The sequence below is a fragment of the Centruroides vittatus genome, unplaced genomic scaffold (genome assembly GCF_030686945.1).
Source record: "Centruroides vittatus isolate TY-2023 unplaced genomic scaffold, ASM3068694v2 contig_439, whole genome shotgun sequence".
NCBI lineage: Eukaryota > Metazoa > Arthropoda > Arachnida > Scorpiones > Buthidae > Centruroides > Centruroides vittatus.
Genome location: NW_027122239.1, coordinates 3190066 through 3203769, shown reverse-complemented (window position 1 = coordinate 3203769; position 13704 = coordinate 3190066). Strand labels below are relative to the sequence as shown.

The following is a 13704-nucleotide window of genomic DNA, read 5'->3' as shown; positions in this document are numbered from 1 at the left end:
ACCATTTGTGAATTTTGTCTAAAATTTCGTTAGCATCTTGTTGTAGTATTTCGTTGTTGTAGTTTGACAACATCACAAGGGTATCATCCGCATACCCTTGGATGATACCAGAACTGGGGTTGGTGTTATCCTCGTTGAGTTGAAGCAGTCCGTCGTAGGCAATGTTCCAAAGACCTGGTCCCGAACGGGATCCCTGAGGGCAACCCCTGGACAAGAGACGGATGATTCTTTCATCATAGTTGTATATACCTGCGGTCCTGTTTTCCAAATAGTTGAGCAGTATTTTGTAAAGGTTCTGAGGGCATTTAAAGGATTTAAGTTGGCTCATTAGGGCAGGCCACCACAGAGTATTAAATGCATTTTTAAAATCTATTGAAATGAGTAGAGTGTGCTCTCCTTTTTTCCATGAGTTATTAATATATTTGGTAACCCTATTGATGGCATGGTAAGTAGATTTGCCCTTTACAAAGCCATATCGTTGTTTATTTAGGAGGTTATTAGTATTGAGAAAATGATTAATCCTTTTGATAATGAGGCCGTCCAAAACCTTCCCTCCAAGCTTACCACAAGACAACCACTAGTACTTCTAGCAAAAAGAAGGGGGCAACTTGGTGGAACAAGGACCTGGAGGTGTTAAGGCAGCAGGTGAGGGCTAACCTTAAGTGCCTCCAAAGGTCCTGGGACCCCATTAACAGAGAAGACACCAGGAATAAATATAGGCAATCTCTGAACAACTACAAAATGCAAATTAATAAGGCTCGGACACAGGTCTGGAGGGCCTTCTGTACTAAAATGGGCAATCTTTCTGTTTGATCGGATCCTTATTACATAGTATGTAAGCCAAGAAAGAACACTAGTATCCCAATTAACCTTTGCAAAGACAATGGGGATCATACTACAACTTATAAAGAAACTATGGAACCCCTTATGGACGTCCATTTTCCATTGGATGATGCCTCTAATGACACTCCCAGACAAAAAGACATCAGAAACAACATGAATGTTCTCCCTGAAACAGATGACGATGTTCCCTTTTCATATAACGAGGTGTACAGGGCAGTCAAATCTTTAAAAAACAAAAAGTCCCCTGGACTTGATGGTATTACGCCTCTAATGCTCAAACATGCATTCAATGCCGTCCCTACAGCCTTAGTATACATCTATAATAAGTGCCTACAGCAAGGGGTCTTCCCAAATAGTTGGAAGCATGCAGACATCAAATTTATCCCTAAAAGGGACAACGAAAACATTAAGAAGGCTGACCAACTTAACTTAGAAATAACAGGATGTTGGGCAAGTTTATAAAGACAATTGTCATGTCACTTTTAATGCAAATTAAGATTTAATGTTAATTGTTTTTCTTATGTAAATGAAAATTATTAATTTAAATAACTATTGTTGTAACCTGCTGCTATTTTAAGGAAGAAGAATACTGTTTTATTTAATTCACAAAAATATAGACAAAAAGAATTGGGTTAAGTGGCAAGTAATGTGACAATAGAATGTTTGCAAACACAACTTTAAATCAAGTGATGTATTCTGAGGAAATTTTTGCTGTGGAAATTTAATTACATGTTCAAGTGTGTCATGCGATAAGCAAAGGTTGAAAAACACTGGCTTAAACCAACCTTCATCCATCCTTCTGTTCATATTAACAGTTACATTTTTCTTTTTTGTTACTTCTGCTAAGGTTATTATTGATGAATTAATAATTAATCTTCTTCTATGTTTTGCTGTAACTTTTATATTCCATTTAATTAAAGTATCCTATACAATTGTTTGCTATATAGAATTCAATTAAAATGTGATTTTTACAGCTGATAAGATAAATAATATACTTCATATATTTTAATTATACAGTATGTTATGGTTATATTATAACAATTGTGTATATTTAACTTTGTTTTGGTTATGGTTATGGTTGAAAAATTACATCAGAGATGCATTTCAAGAAATTAATACACGAAGATACTTGCAAAAATGTTTGTCGAAATGGTGAAATGTAGACTTCAAAGCTGTGTAAATTGTGATATACAGCAATTTGAGCCATTTGCAATAATAAAATTGTATTGTATTGCATTAGTACATGTAATTGTATATGTAATCTCAAAATATATATATGTATATGTTATCTCAATAAATGTTATCATTTACTGTCCATCTGCTTTTGGTTCACCCTGTATGTTATGTATACTTTTTGGTATTTTCACATTCCAAATGCAAATCTGCTGTTTTCATAATCCATGAAATGAAATTCATAATCCATGAAATGAAATGAAATGACGGCATTGGTAACCCTATTGATGGCATGGTAAGTAGATTTGCCCTTTACAAAGCCATATTGTTGTTTATTTAGGAGGTTATTAGTATTGAGAAAATGATTAATCCTTTTGATTAGTACCCATTTTACATTGTATTGTGTACATAGTGCCCATTTTACATTGTATTCGTCACTTTAAATGATCTTGTTAAAATTGCAATGTGGCTGTTGGCATGTACAGTACCTCTAAATAGAGGACAGACTTCTTGGTCGTGACAGTGTCCCTATTCAAAGGTTATACTGTACATTTTATCTGCAGACATTTCAACTTGATTTTACTCAAACAATATCTGGAAATAAAAAGTTTAAAATAAGATTCTAAACAATCTTACATTAGCAGCAATGTGTTAAATTTCACAACTGTTATAATTAAATCACATATCTGTGTTAAGTAACAACAACTGTTAAAAATACCCAATAACTTTTCATTCAACCCAATATAATTAATAGGTGTATTTTGCCATTCTATATGGCATATTGGTATTCCCGGCTGAAACAAAGGAAATGTGTCAGTCTTCCTGTAGCTGTCACTCAATATACAACTTTCCCAAACTTCACTGTTAACTTTCTGATTTCTTTAGATTTTGTTGTTTTTTATGATACATACATGCTAGGCTTGTAAACTTTTTGTTAAAATGCTTTCATAAGTGTTTTTTTTTTTTTAGAAGTCTGGGATAGTTTAATCTAATTTATATTATTCCTTATGGGAAAAATTCATTTGGTACCGAACAGATCAGCACTCAAACAGCCTTCCCTAATGAATTAAGTTTGTATACCAAGGTATCACTGTATATTTGTATTATATTATTGGGTTGAATATAAATACTATTTCATTTTAAAATATTGTTTTTAGTTAAAACAATTTTAATGTATTGATTAATTAAATAATAAAATTGCTACTGTAATGTTACAAAAATGTATTGAAAATTATATCAAATCAAATAGTCAAAAAGTAATGTAGGATGTTTAGTAATTGCAAAGCAGTTTTCCAAATAAATAGGCAGTTTTTTATTATTAATTATTATATTTATGAAATAGGCTATTTTTAAAAAATCTAGATTATAATGTTTCAAGTTTTCTCATCTTCAGAAGAATTTTGACAAAAATATATATATATTTATTTATTTATTTATTTATTTATTTATTTATTTAAATTTAAAACAAATAAACATACAGCAAAATTATCTGTTAGTTTACTTGGTGAATGTTACAGAGAGTCAATAATTATAAGTACCATGGTTATAAAAACTTACTGCTAGACATTCATTGCTGTAATTCTTTAATCCTAATACAGTAGCCCCTCATTATATCACGCTTGTTGGGAAACAAAGAAAAAGCATGATATATCTGACAGTGCAATATAATCAAGTACTAAAAATTCTGGGTTTATACAGTACTAAACAGATTATACATTCTATGGAATCTCTATCCTCTATTCTTTTATTAACAAGTGTTTCTAATATAAAATAAGCTTAGTTTTGCAATAGTGAGTTTTATTCATGGTTATTTTGTATTAAATGACATTTATGTAAACATTGATATTGTGGACACCCATTTAGCATTATTGTTTCTTTAATAGTGACATTTAAAGACAAATACTGTTGATATAAAAACAAAATATCAATTATGATTTTATTATATATTACTACATTTCATAATAAATCACTTATTAAAAATCTGTGTAATTTATATTTTTCAATAAAGATTATAAATACAGTAATTGAAAATTTTAAAAATAAATATTGAACATATATTTGAACATCAAAATGTATAAAATTACAGAGAGTAAAAATTCTTTGAAAAGAAAAATAAAGTTACTACAGCACTGTATAAAAATTTTAGAACTTTCCATTCAGAAATGATTGCACATTCTATGATGAATTCAAAATTTCACAGTTTTTTGTGAATTGAGAGTATAGTGTCAATTCACAAAGGTGTAAAATTTAGAATTTACAGAAACTTGTAAACCAGGAGACAGTACTTAAAACCAATAAATAAACAGCTTTTAATACCAAAAGGAAACATAAACGATAGTTGATCTGGCCACCTGTTTTGCTTATTTAGATCTTGAGGAATTTATTGTTTTACCTGCAGTGGTGGTTTCAAGGACAATGGTAGGAATAAAATACCTATTTCGTTACAAAAAAAAGAAATTCAATGGCAATTAGTAATTTAAAATTTATTGACTCAAGTGCTTTTAAAATTTGGGGATTAAAAATAGCGTAATATATCTGAATCAGTGATATAAGGAGGATGTATTAAGAGCAGTTTAAAAAACACTACTAAGTTATTACTGTTTATATTTATTTTAAATACATTTTTATATTACATTTTATATAATAAAGTAAAAACTTGAGTAATAATATGGTATAAATTTAATTTATCAATATTTAATATTATTTTTAATATTAAAAACAATAATTTGTTTTTGATAATCTTTAGAACTACTAATATAAAATTTTTTTGACTGAATTTCCTATCTGACACTTAAATTTGAACTATAGTTAGTTTATTGAAATTATGCAATTCAATTTTTACAGCAAAGCAATTAATGCAGAATATGAAGAATATGTCCTTAATGTTGGAGATTTTGATGAAAGAGTATTTTTAGTAGAAAATGCAAGTGAAGAAATAGGAACACCAAGTGTAAAATTAATTGCAGGCAAAGAATTGATGGAATGGAGGCAGACGAAAAGAAATTTGCAGAAACATTTGGAAGAGGTAAAAATTTTCATCAGTCAACTAAAATCTAACTTTAAAACTAAGTAATGTATTCATCTTTCAAATATTTTTTGGACCTCAATTTTAAAAAGTTGTAGACCTATAAATTTCACTCATTTATTTGTCCATCCATCTGTCTTTCCATAATCTCAAGAATGGAGTTAGATAGATGAAAGATGAGACCAGATATGGAACTTAAGGGCAGGAGGCCTTAGTTAACTATATAAGAACTTTCAATGTAAATCGGAAGTTACATTATTTCATTTCAAAACTTTTCCCTTGAAAGCAGTTAATTGATGACCAGCAAGACTCTATTGTTAAAGGAAAAGTATGGTGTATATGGGCAAGCCACCACTAATTTGAGGTGGAGACCATCTATTTTAAATGAAACAAGTAAAACGGCTAAGCCATTTTTGGGACAAGACTATGTCTCAAAGAGCATGAGCAACGCATGTGCAAATCTCACACTCATGTCTGTTTATAGAAACAGTCTCAGCGTTTCATATTTTCTTCAGTCCTGGTTCTCGGGCCCCTGACTACAAGTCTGGTTTATTTTATGTGCACATGATTTGGGCACCAAATACTCTGTTCCATATTGCTACTCCTGACATGTACTGTACTCCTTCATACCTTTAACGTGTACAGCTGTTGACAGCAGTGCAATTTTAGAGACAAGACATAGTCTCGTCAATAAATTAAAAATATGATTAAAAATTGCAGCTGGACATTGTGACAATATCACAGTAAATAATTGCTCATTATTCTTTAAATTTAACTTAGTGAAAACTAAACAGGTTATGAGATTAATTCACAGTTACATACAATAGCAGTGATTTTTCCATGCCTACTACAGGGGTCACTCTGGAGAAATTTAAAAATATCACTACTATTTCGCAGTTTTCAATTTTTTTTGCTATTTCAAATTATTTATTGCTATCATTTTACTTTCTAATTAATGCAGGTGTTGGTAGCCTTATCAGTATGGAGTCAGGAAAGCAAAATTAACATGTTAAGCTGTCACCTAGAAATAGGAATAATTTTTTTAATGAATAATTTCAAATAACACATTTGATCACAATTTTTAAACAGTTTTTCACATGTTCTGTCATGTCAAAATTTTTATGCTTTAGTCTACTGAAGAAAAGATCAAAGTGAAAAAAATGTCACCCTCAAAATAATTCCCCAAATTTTGTGTCAGTTGATAAACAAAAATCCCCAATCTGGAAACGCATGAAAACTGCCTTCAATTTTCAATGTCACTTTATTACTTTCCTGTTCAAACTTGCCATGCAACGTCAAGAAATCACTAGGTTTGTGGTGCATGGGTCTCCTATTGCACAGAATCTAGACATTTTGTCATTTTTCCAGACATCTACTTTGTGATTCAGTTTTATACTGAATGTTGAAATAAGATTAGGGTTATTATTGCCACAATATTAGCTTATATTTTTATTGCCACTTTAATGAAAATATTGCCAAGTGGCAATTTTGGTGCTATGCAACACTGCTACTAGTTTTCCCCCTCCTTTTTTTTGCATTTTTTACCAAATTGATTTATTCAGCTATGTTTTTATTCTACGTGTTATCTAACTAACTGTGTAAATATTTTCTGCTTATTGTAATAAACAGAAAATATTTACGCAGTTGGATAGCATGTAGAATGTAGCCCTCAAAAAACTGCTACAGAAATCTTGCATTCAATTGTGTACAAATTTTTTTACATGAACATATGCATACATGGTAAATTTCTGCTCTAATGTCATTTTTGGTGATCTGACATTATGGAGTTCTTACACGATTGGCAAGTGCCAAATCTGACAGAGGGCGCTGAAGATGGCTGCGGAAACAGGTAAGGAACCGACCATGTGTTTGTTCAGTGCCTGAGCCGATTCACTTTCCATCAGTAACGACAACTGTGATGACCAAATGGAGAACAAATCATTGAATTCTAGACTATATCTGCGACAGGAAACATTGTCTTGTAGAAGGTGAAGCTGTTTTGGATGCTGGATACATTGTATTTTGTGGATTAAACTCTAACAACAACAACACTGAAAGTTCACGTTGTAGCTTTAAGTGTTGCAATCTCAGATATTGTCATTTTAATACATCTCAATTACGGGGAGAATGCACGTGCAAAGCAGGGCTATCTTGTTTTTGTAAACATGTGATAGCCAGTTTGTTACACGTTAACAGGTGAGAAGTGTTTAATTAAATATTTTAAACAGTATACACCATGTTCCAATATAAAAACATAATTTTATTTATCATAATAGTTATGATATTCGGCTGCTTAAAATATTTAATTAAACACTTCTCACCTGTTAACGTGTAACAAACTGGCTATCACATGTTTACAAAAACAAGATAGCCCTGCTTTGCACGTGCATTCTCCCCGTAATTGAGATGTATTAAAATGACAATATCTGAGATTGCAACACTTAAAGCTACAACGTGAACTTTCAGTGTTGTTGTTGTTAGAGTTTAATCCACAAAATACAATGTATCCAGCATCCAAAACAGCTTCACCTTCTACAAGACAATGTTTCCTGTTGCAGATATAGTCTAGAATTCAATGATTTGTTCTCTATTTGGTCATTGCGGTAGTTGTCACCGATGGAAACTGAAACGGCTCGGGCACTGAACAAACACATGGTCGGTTCCATACCTGTTTCGGCAGCCATCTTGAGCACCCTCTGTTGGATTTGGCACTTGCCAATTGTCACAAATAGTAGTCATGATGTCATGGATGTTCGTTTACTATGCATGAGGTAATGAATGACATGGTGGTCTGCAAGTCACTACAACCTTGAACACTTGTTTCTGTAAAATAGTCTGGGATTCTATGACTAACAAGAGTTTAAATGTTTTTGTGGATTTGTTTTGTGCCTAAAAAATACATAAAAATCATTTTGTGGACCTGAGAAACATTTCAGCTCTCCTGTCATTATTTCCAGCTAAACTTTTTCACATAAGTCCACACTATTGCAAAGTTTGAAGGGCTCTTGTAGGGAGCTCTTGAGAGGATATTGTTCTATAAACAAAACAAAAACTTGAAAAATAAACATTGAAATTTGGCACATGCAGAGAAGACACATTACAAGATTTTTCAGAATCATCAAATTTAAGGATGACAATTACATGCAGTACAGTTATGCATGAAAAATCAGCAGAAAATCTCCACCTTATGCAAATGAAAAAACTAAAAAAAAATTGTGTAGTCATGGGTTAATGTAATAATAATATTTTTTATGAATAGATTTGTGATTATTTTGGAATAGATAAATATGAGTGTATACTAATAGCATGATAAAAATTACTGTCTTTTGTAAGTAAAACCATTTCCATTCAAAATTTATTTTATGTATTTCTTAGACAACAACTTTAGCACCAGCAACACCTTTAACAGGTAGAAGATATTTAAAAGATAAAGAAGCAGTTAATGTTACACCAGTTTCTACTGCAACACAAAGTGTTAGTCGTTTGCAAACCTTATTAGCAGGATACAAAACTAGTCCTAGTGAAAAACTACTGGATATATTCAAGTAAGTCTCTAATTTATAAAAATAAAAAACATATATTTTGAGAACTGCTATTATGTTTTATGCAAATTAGAAATTTTAACTTGATATTTGATATTTAATGTTATCTAATCTATAGATACAAATGTTTTTAATTTTTATTTGCCAATATTTGAGAATTGCCTTTTTAATATGGTATTAAGTAATTGAAATCCTAAACTAATAAAGTATATAGGTAGTTTTTGTTTAGCAGTCTTTTAATTAATGGAAGAATTGCATACATTATTCCAGATGATACAAATATAAAGCAAAATTGATTAAATTTTAGGATTTACAATAAGAACATTATATTATACAAATCTAAGATGTAACTAAGGAAACAAATAATACAGGTATCAGTTTAATATTTATGGATCATGGATTCTTTTTGAAGTTAGACATATAATTTCTTGAGCACAATATTAATGTAGAAAAATATTTACAGAATTATAGTCTACCAAAAATAATTTCAAATGTTTTAAAATGATAGAGATTCCCTATTTACTAAAATCTATTATCCAGAAGAGTTAAAATTTCAGTCCAAATTTTACAGTTTAATCTCTTTTAATACAGGAACTTCTTTAAAAAGTTGCAGTTTATTCAACAACAAATTGAATTTCATGAGTATTTTAAAAATTGGAAAGCTACTCCCCAGGTTTTACTTTGTTAATTTTGTTTAAATATATCCTAATTTTGAGCCAATTTTAAAATTTGCTTCTGTCTGTTATAACTATAGATTTGATCATTGATTGTTGGGCTATTGCTTTATTAGCCCTTCTTTTTTATTTAATTTTGTGACAAATTTTATTAAACAATAAGAGTTTTCAGCTTGTTTAGAAAAATCAGAAGTTTAATATTTAATAAAATATCATTTTAATAGCATGTATTAATGTAGAGTTACTTCTAATTTGTATTCCAATGAATACTAGGTAATGGAATTTATATATTTATGCAAGAAAATTTGTGTTTATTTTAGAGAATGTAGTCGTAATCCTGAAGAAGCTATAATGGCTAGAGTGAAAGAAATGGGTGAAATATTCTGTGAATGTTATGCTCAGGTATTATTTTCGATTATATTATTTATTTTTCTTTTATTACTTTCTAGAAAATACATTTCACTCCAATGTTAATTGCATGGAACTACATACAGTTATTCTTAAAATGTGTTTAATAGGGTCGTTATTCATTCTTTTACATACATAATCTTGGTTCCTTTTATTACAGATAGTTCAATAATAAATATATTTATTGAATTACATTATTTATTTATTTTTATAAACCTATTTAATTTAAAATATGTTTAAAAATGAAAAATCATTAAGAACTCATCATGACTTCCTACCTTTTTTAACATTAAATATAATATAATTGACTATAATGATGGATAAAATATTTGATTCTTCATTATCTGAGAACAGAATAAAGATTTTTGATAAATTGATTTCATCTTCAGGATAACATTAAACAAAATTCTAATCCCAAACTTAAGAAAAATTCAAGCAAATTGTCTCATTTAATGAAAGAGAGTGAAAATTGTATTTATTGTATTGAATAACAAATTTCTCAAATATATTTGTTCAAATTTTAAACTATAAATTGTAAATTTATTGACACAAAATATAATTTTAATTAATTCTAAATAATTATTATGGTTATATATACTAATTATTGTATTCTTTCAAATTAAATTACATTTATATAATTATTGATATATATTATTTAAATTTTTAATTGTTTAATATTTATATCAGCAAGGTTAAAGCTGGAAAAAATTTTCTGTAATATTTTAGCTAATTTTACTAAAAAAAGTTGTAGCAAAATTTTAGAAACTGTAGTTGACATTTCTCACTGGTGAGGCTACTCAGAAAAATACAAAATATATTATTGTTTAAACATTTGTTTATTTAAATACTGTATAGTATTATAGTATATTGCACTATTAATGTAACAATGAATCTATTATTACAACCCACAAGTATCATATAATATTGAACAATTCTTCTTGGTTTTGATTCACACCAGGCAACAAATGCTGAATAAAAATTAAATTCCTGAGTTGGAGGGCCAATTATGGAGATGTTTACAAGTTGCTGGCATTTTTTACATTATGACTGGTTTTGAATTGGAGTTTTTGTTAATTTCATCTTACCGAAACCTTTCACTTTCACTGAAACCTTTGTTCTTTCACTCCCAGTGTATACTGGGAGTGAATGAACAAATTTAATAACTGCTGTTACGTTAGGGTAATATGAGAGAAGACCATTTACAACTAACATTTTATAAACTTTAGCCATTGACATATTACACCTGACGACAACAAATCCTTAAAAAGAATCCCACTCTATTAGAAATGATTTTTTGTCTATTCTACTGAATTTTGAGTTGCAAGAACTTGTGAATATCTGTGTCCATATTCAGTAAATTCAACTTGAGTCTGAACTAAAAATATTTTTTGGCAGCAGTATGCTAAACAGTTTTGACTTTCCAAAATCAGAAAACCTGACTTTTAAATTGACAATCAAGGTAGTTAGATAAACCAGCTTTACATTTTCCGAAGAATGCTGTTCTTTTAGATTGTCTTTTACCATGTGGCCATGAAACATGAATTCACCAGTTACTGTAATACCATTGGGAACTTCAGCTAAACAACATAGTATAACAACAAGTAGGACAAACAAGTGTAATGGAATTTTCCTTCTGCCTAAGGCAGATGGAAAACTAAGTGGTTAAAACATCTTGAAAATGTTACTTTTTAAGATTAAGTGGTTAAAATTAGTAATGGGACAATAGCAAAATTTCTCCCAATTCCAATTCTTTTGAATACTTTCTAAAGTTTATGTTAGTTTAGAAAAATTAATTTACATTATGAGCATAGTACATTCATTAATTAATAAACATGAATGGAAAATGATTGGGAAATAGAGAATCAATTTTTCGAAACAAACCTGAAAATTTTCCTTTTACATGTGGATATGCAACTTTTTATTGTGTACTACAAAATAAATTTGTAATCTTATTTCAGATGAAGTTAATATTGCAACACTACTATTAAAGAAAATGCAGCTAATTATTTCAAAGAACTATCTCATCATTCCTTTATTTCAAAGAACTATCTCATCGTGTGATCCAGGATCACAATCTTTGGAAACTGCTTCGTTGGCCAATGTGATGACTGAAAAGGAGATAAATGAGAAGTTTCACATCTTTTTTCATGCTTTTTGCAATCAGCATGCTTGTAAATGCTCTAATTCCATTGTGTTTAATACTGATTGTATTTGACAACATATTTAAATGAGATTTGGAAAATGATGCAACAAGCCAAACAAATATATTATTATTGTCTAGAGTTAACAAATTTTTGAATTCATTCACTTGAGCTACAAATGTTTAGACTAACTCATCTTGAAAAATCAATTTTTAAAACTCAAATTGGCAGTAAACTTGATGCAAACATGTATTTTTACTTAGAATTGTGCAAATTGCATTTGAAAATTTAATGTATTGAAGCATCATCTGTGAATTGTAACAAAAACTTTAATAATTGGGCTGCAATTTGAAAAAAACTGTAGATGTATAAATTCCCACTGTCGCTGTCTGTCCGTCTTTCCCTAATCTTGAGAATGGACTTAGATAGATGAAAGATGAGACTAGATATGGAAACCTCAGAGGCAGGAGACCCTGATTAACTATATATGAATTTCTGATGCAAACTGGAAATCATGTTATTTTAGTTCAAAAATTTTTCAGATGGTGTTAGATAGATGACCAGCACAACTCCATTGTTAATTATAATTAGAAAGTTGTTTTATCGTTATAAGCACACTAAATATTAAAAATAATTTTTATATACAGTAATTTTGTTTATATTTTAAGCTGTTTTACTGACACTTAAATATTTTTTCTGAACACTGGCAGTGATTTGAAACTTGATAGCCTGATAGTTCAGTCAATGTTAACTAGCTTATAATTAAAATTTAAAAAAACAAGCAAATTTATAAAACAAAAATTAATGGAATTACTAAAAAAAATATAAAATAAATTTAAATTTGATTATCTTTTGTGCGAAACAACGCTCAAACAATTTCTATTGCTATGTTGCAAGAGAAAAAAGAGTTGCAATTAATTAAAAGAATTGTAATTAAAAGTTAAAAAATGCAGGAAAAATTAAATAAATAATAAATAAATAAATGATAATTAAAATTTAGGCCTTTACCAAAATTAAAAATCAGAGCAATTGAAAATCAAAACAATGTTTTAAAAACTAAAAGTTTTTTTGAAATTTTTAAATTTATATTATTTGTGAGCGGTGGTGACGGAACATCTTGCCTTTTATATACAGAATACAGATTGTTGGTCAAGCTGGCTGAATGCCAGCTGGATGGCAACCCTAATGTAACTCTATTCTCCCTAAAATGGGATGGTGTTAATTTCAACCAAGTGCAATCTCTCATCTCTGACTACACAAAAGAAAAGTCTGCAATGACAGACATCACTTTGTATATAGGGCATTGTGTGTCACTCTGCTTTGTTGACATGAAAGTTTCCAATGAACTAGTACTTAATTGTTAACATTGTAATTTTAAAAATTTTTAATTGTTGACTGAAACAGATAATTAACTTTCTTATAAATTAAATGTGGAAGAATCAGAAATTGTGATGAGATTTGCTTCATTCTGGTTTTGATTACCAGAAAATGCCCGAATTTTCCAATTTTGATTCAGATTAGTCATCCCATCACTAGTTAAAACATCCAAAGGTTAACTAATGTTTTTAAGATGTTTTAACCACTTGGAAAATGTTAGTTTTTTAGCAAAATGTGCAAAAAAAGTTGTTAAATCTAAATTCTTGTAGCATTTTAGTGGAAAATCTAGCAACAGCTTAAACCCTGTATCAGTATTAATAGGTCATGAGAGAAACCTATCATACAAAATCCTACAGAGACAGGATCTGCCATTGTAGTTTCTTACCAGAGAGAAAATATATATTGTGTTTACTTAAACTTTACTCAGGCATAAAAGAGATCTTTCTAGAATTGCATGAGTATATTCTATTTCAAGTGCCTTTGTTTCTCTTCATTGTTTACACTAAAATAACTTAATTTAT

The 13704-nt window shown here is 29.5% G+C and overlaps 1 protein-coding gene across 4 annotated transcripts in view; it reads left to right on the top strand.

The window, feature by feature from the left end:
• The window catches only part of LOC136977037 (retinoblastoma-like protein 1), a 130449-nt gene that overhangs the window by 58174 nt on the left and 58571 nt on the right, over window positions 1–13704 (top strand). For all 4 annotated transcript variants that reach the window (XR_010881025.1, XM_067272469.1, XM_067272466.1 and 1 more), the window contains exons 8-10: window positions 4861–5041; window positions 8417–8586; window positions 9578–9659. Coding sequence is in view for 3 of the 4 variants with exons in the window: in XM_067272469.1 (XP_067128570.1) it covers window positions 4861–5041; window positions 8417–8586; window positions 9578–9659 (433 nt within the window). In the remaining variant the exon portion in view is untranslated. The remainder of the gene's footprint in view (window positions 1–4860; window positions 5042–8416; window positions 8587–9577; window positions 9660–13704) is intronic.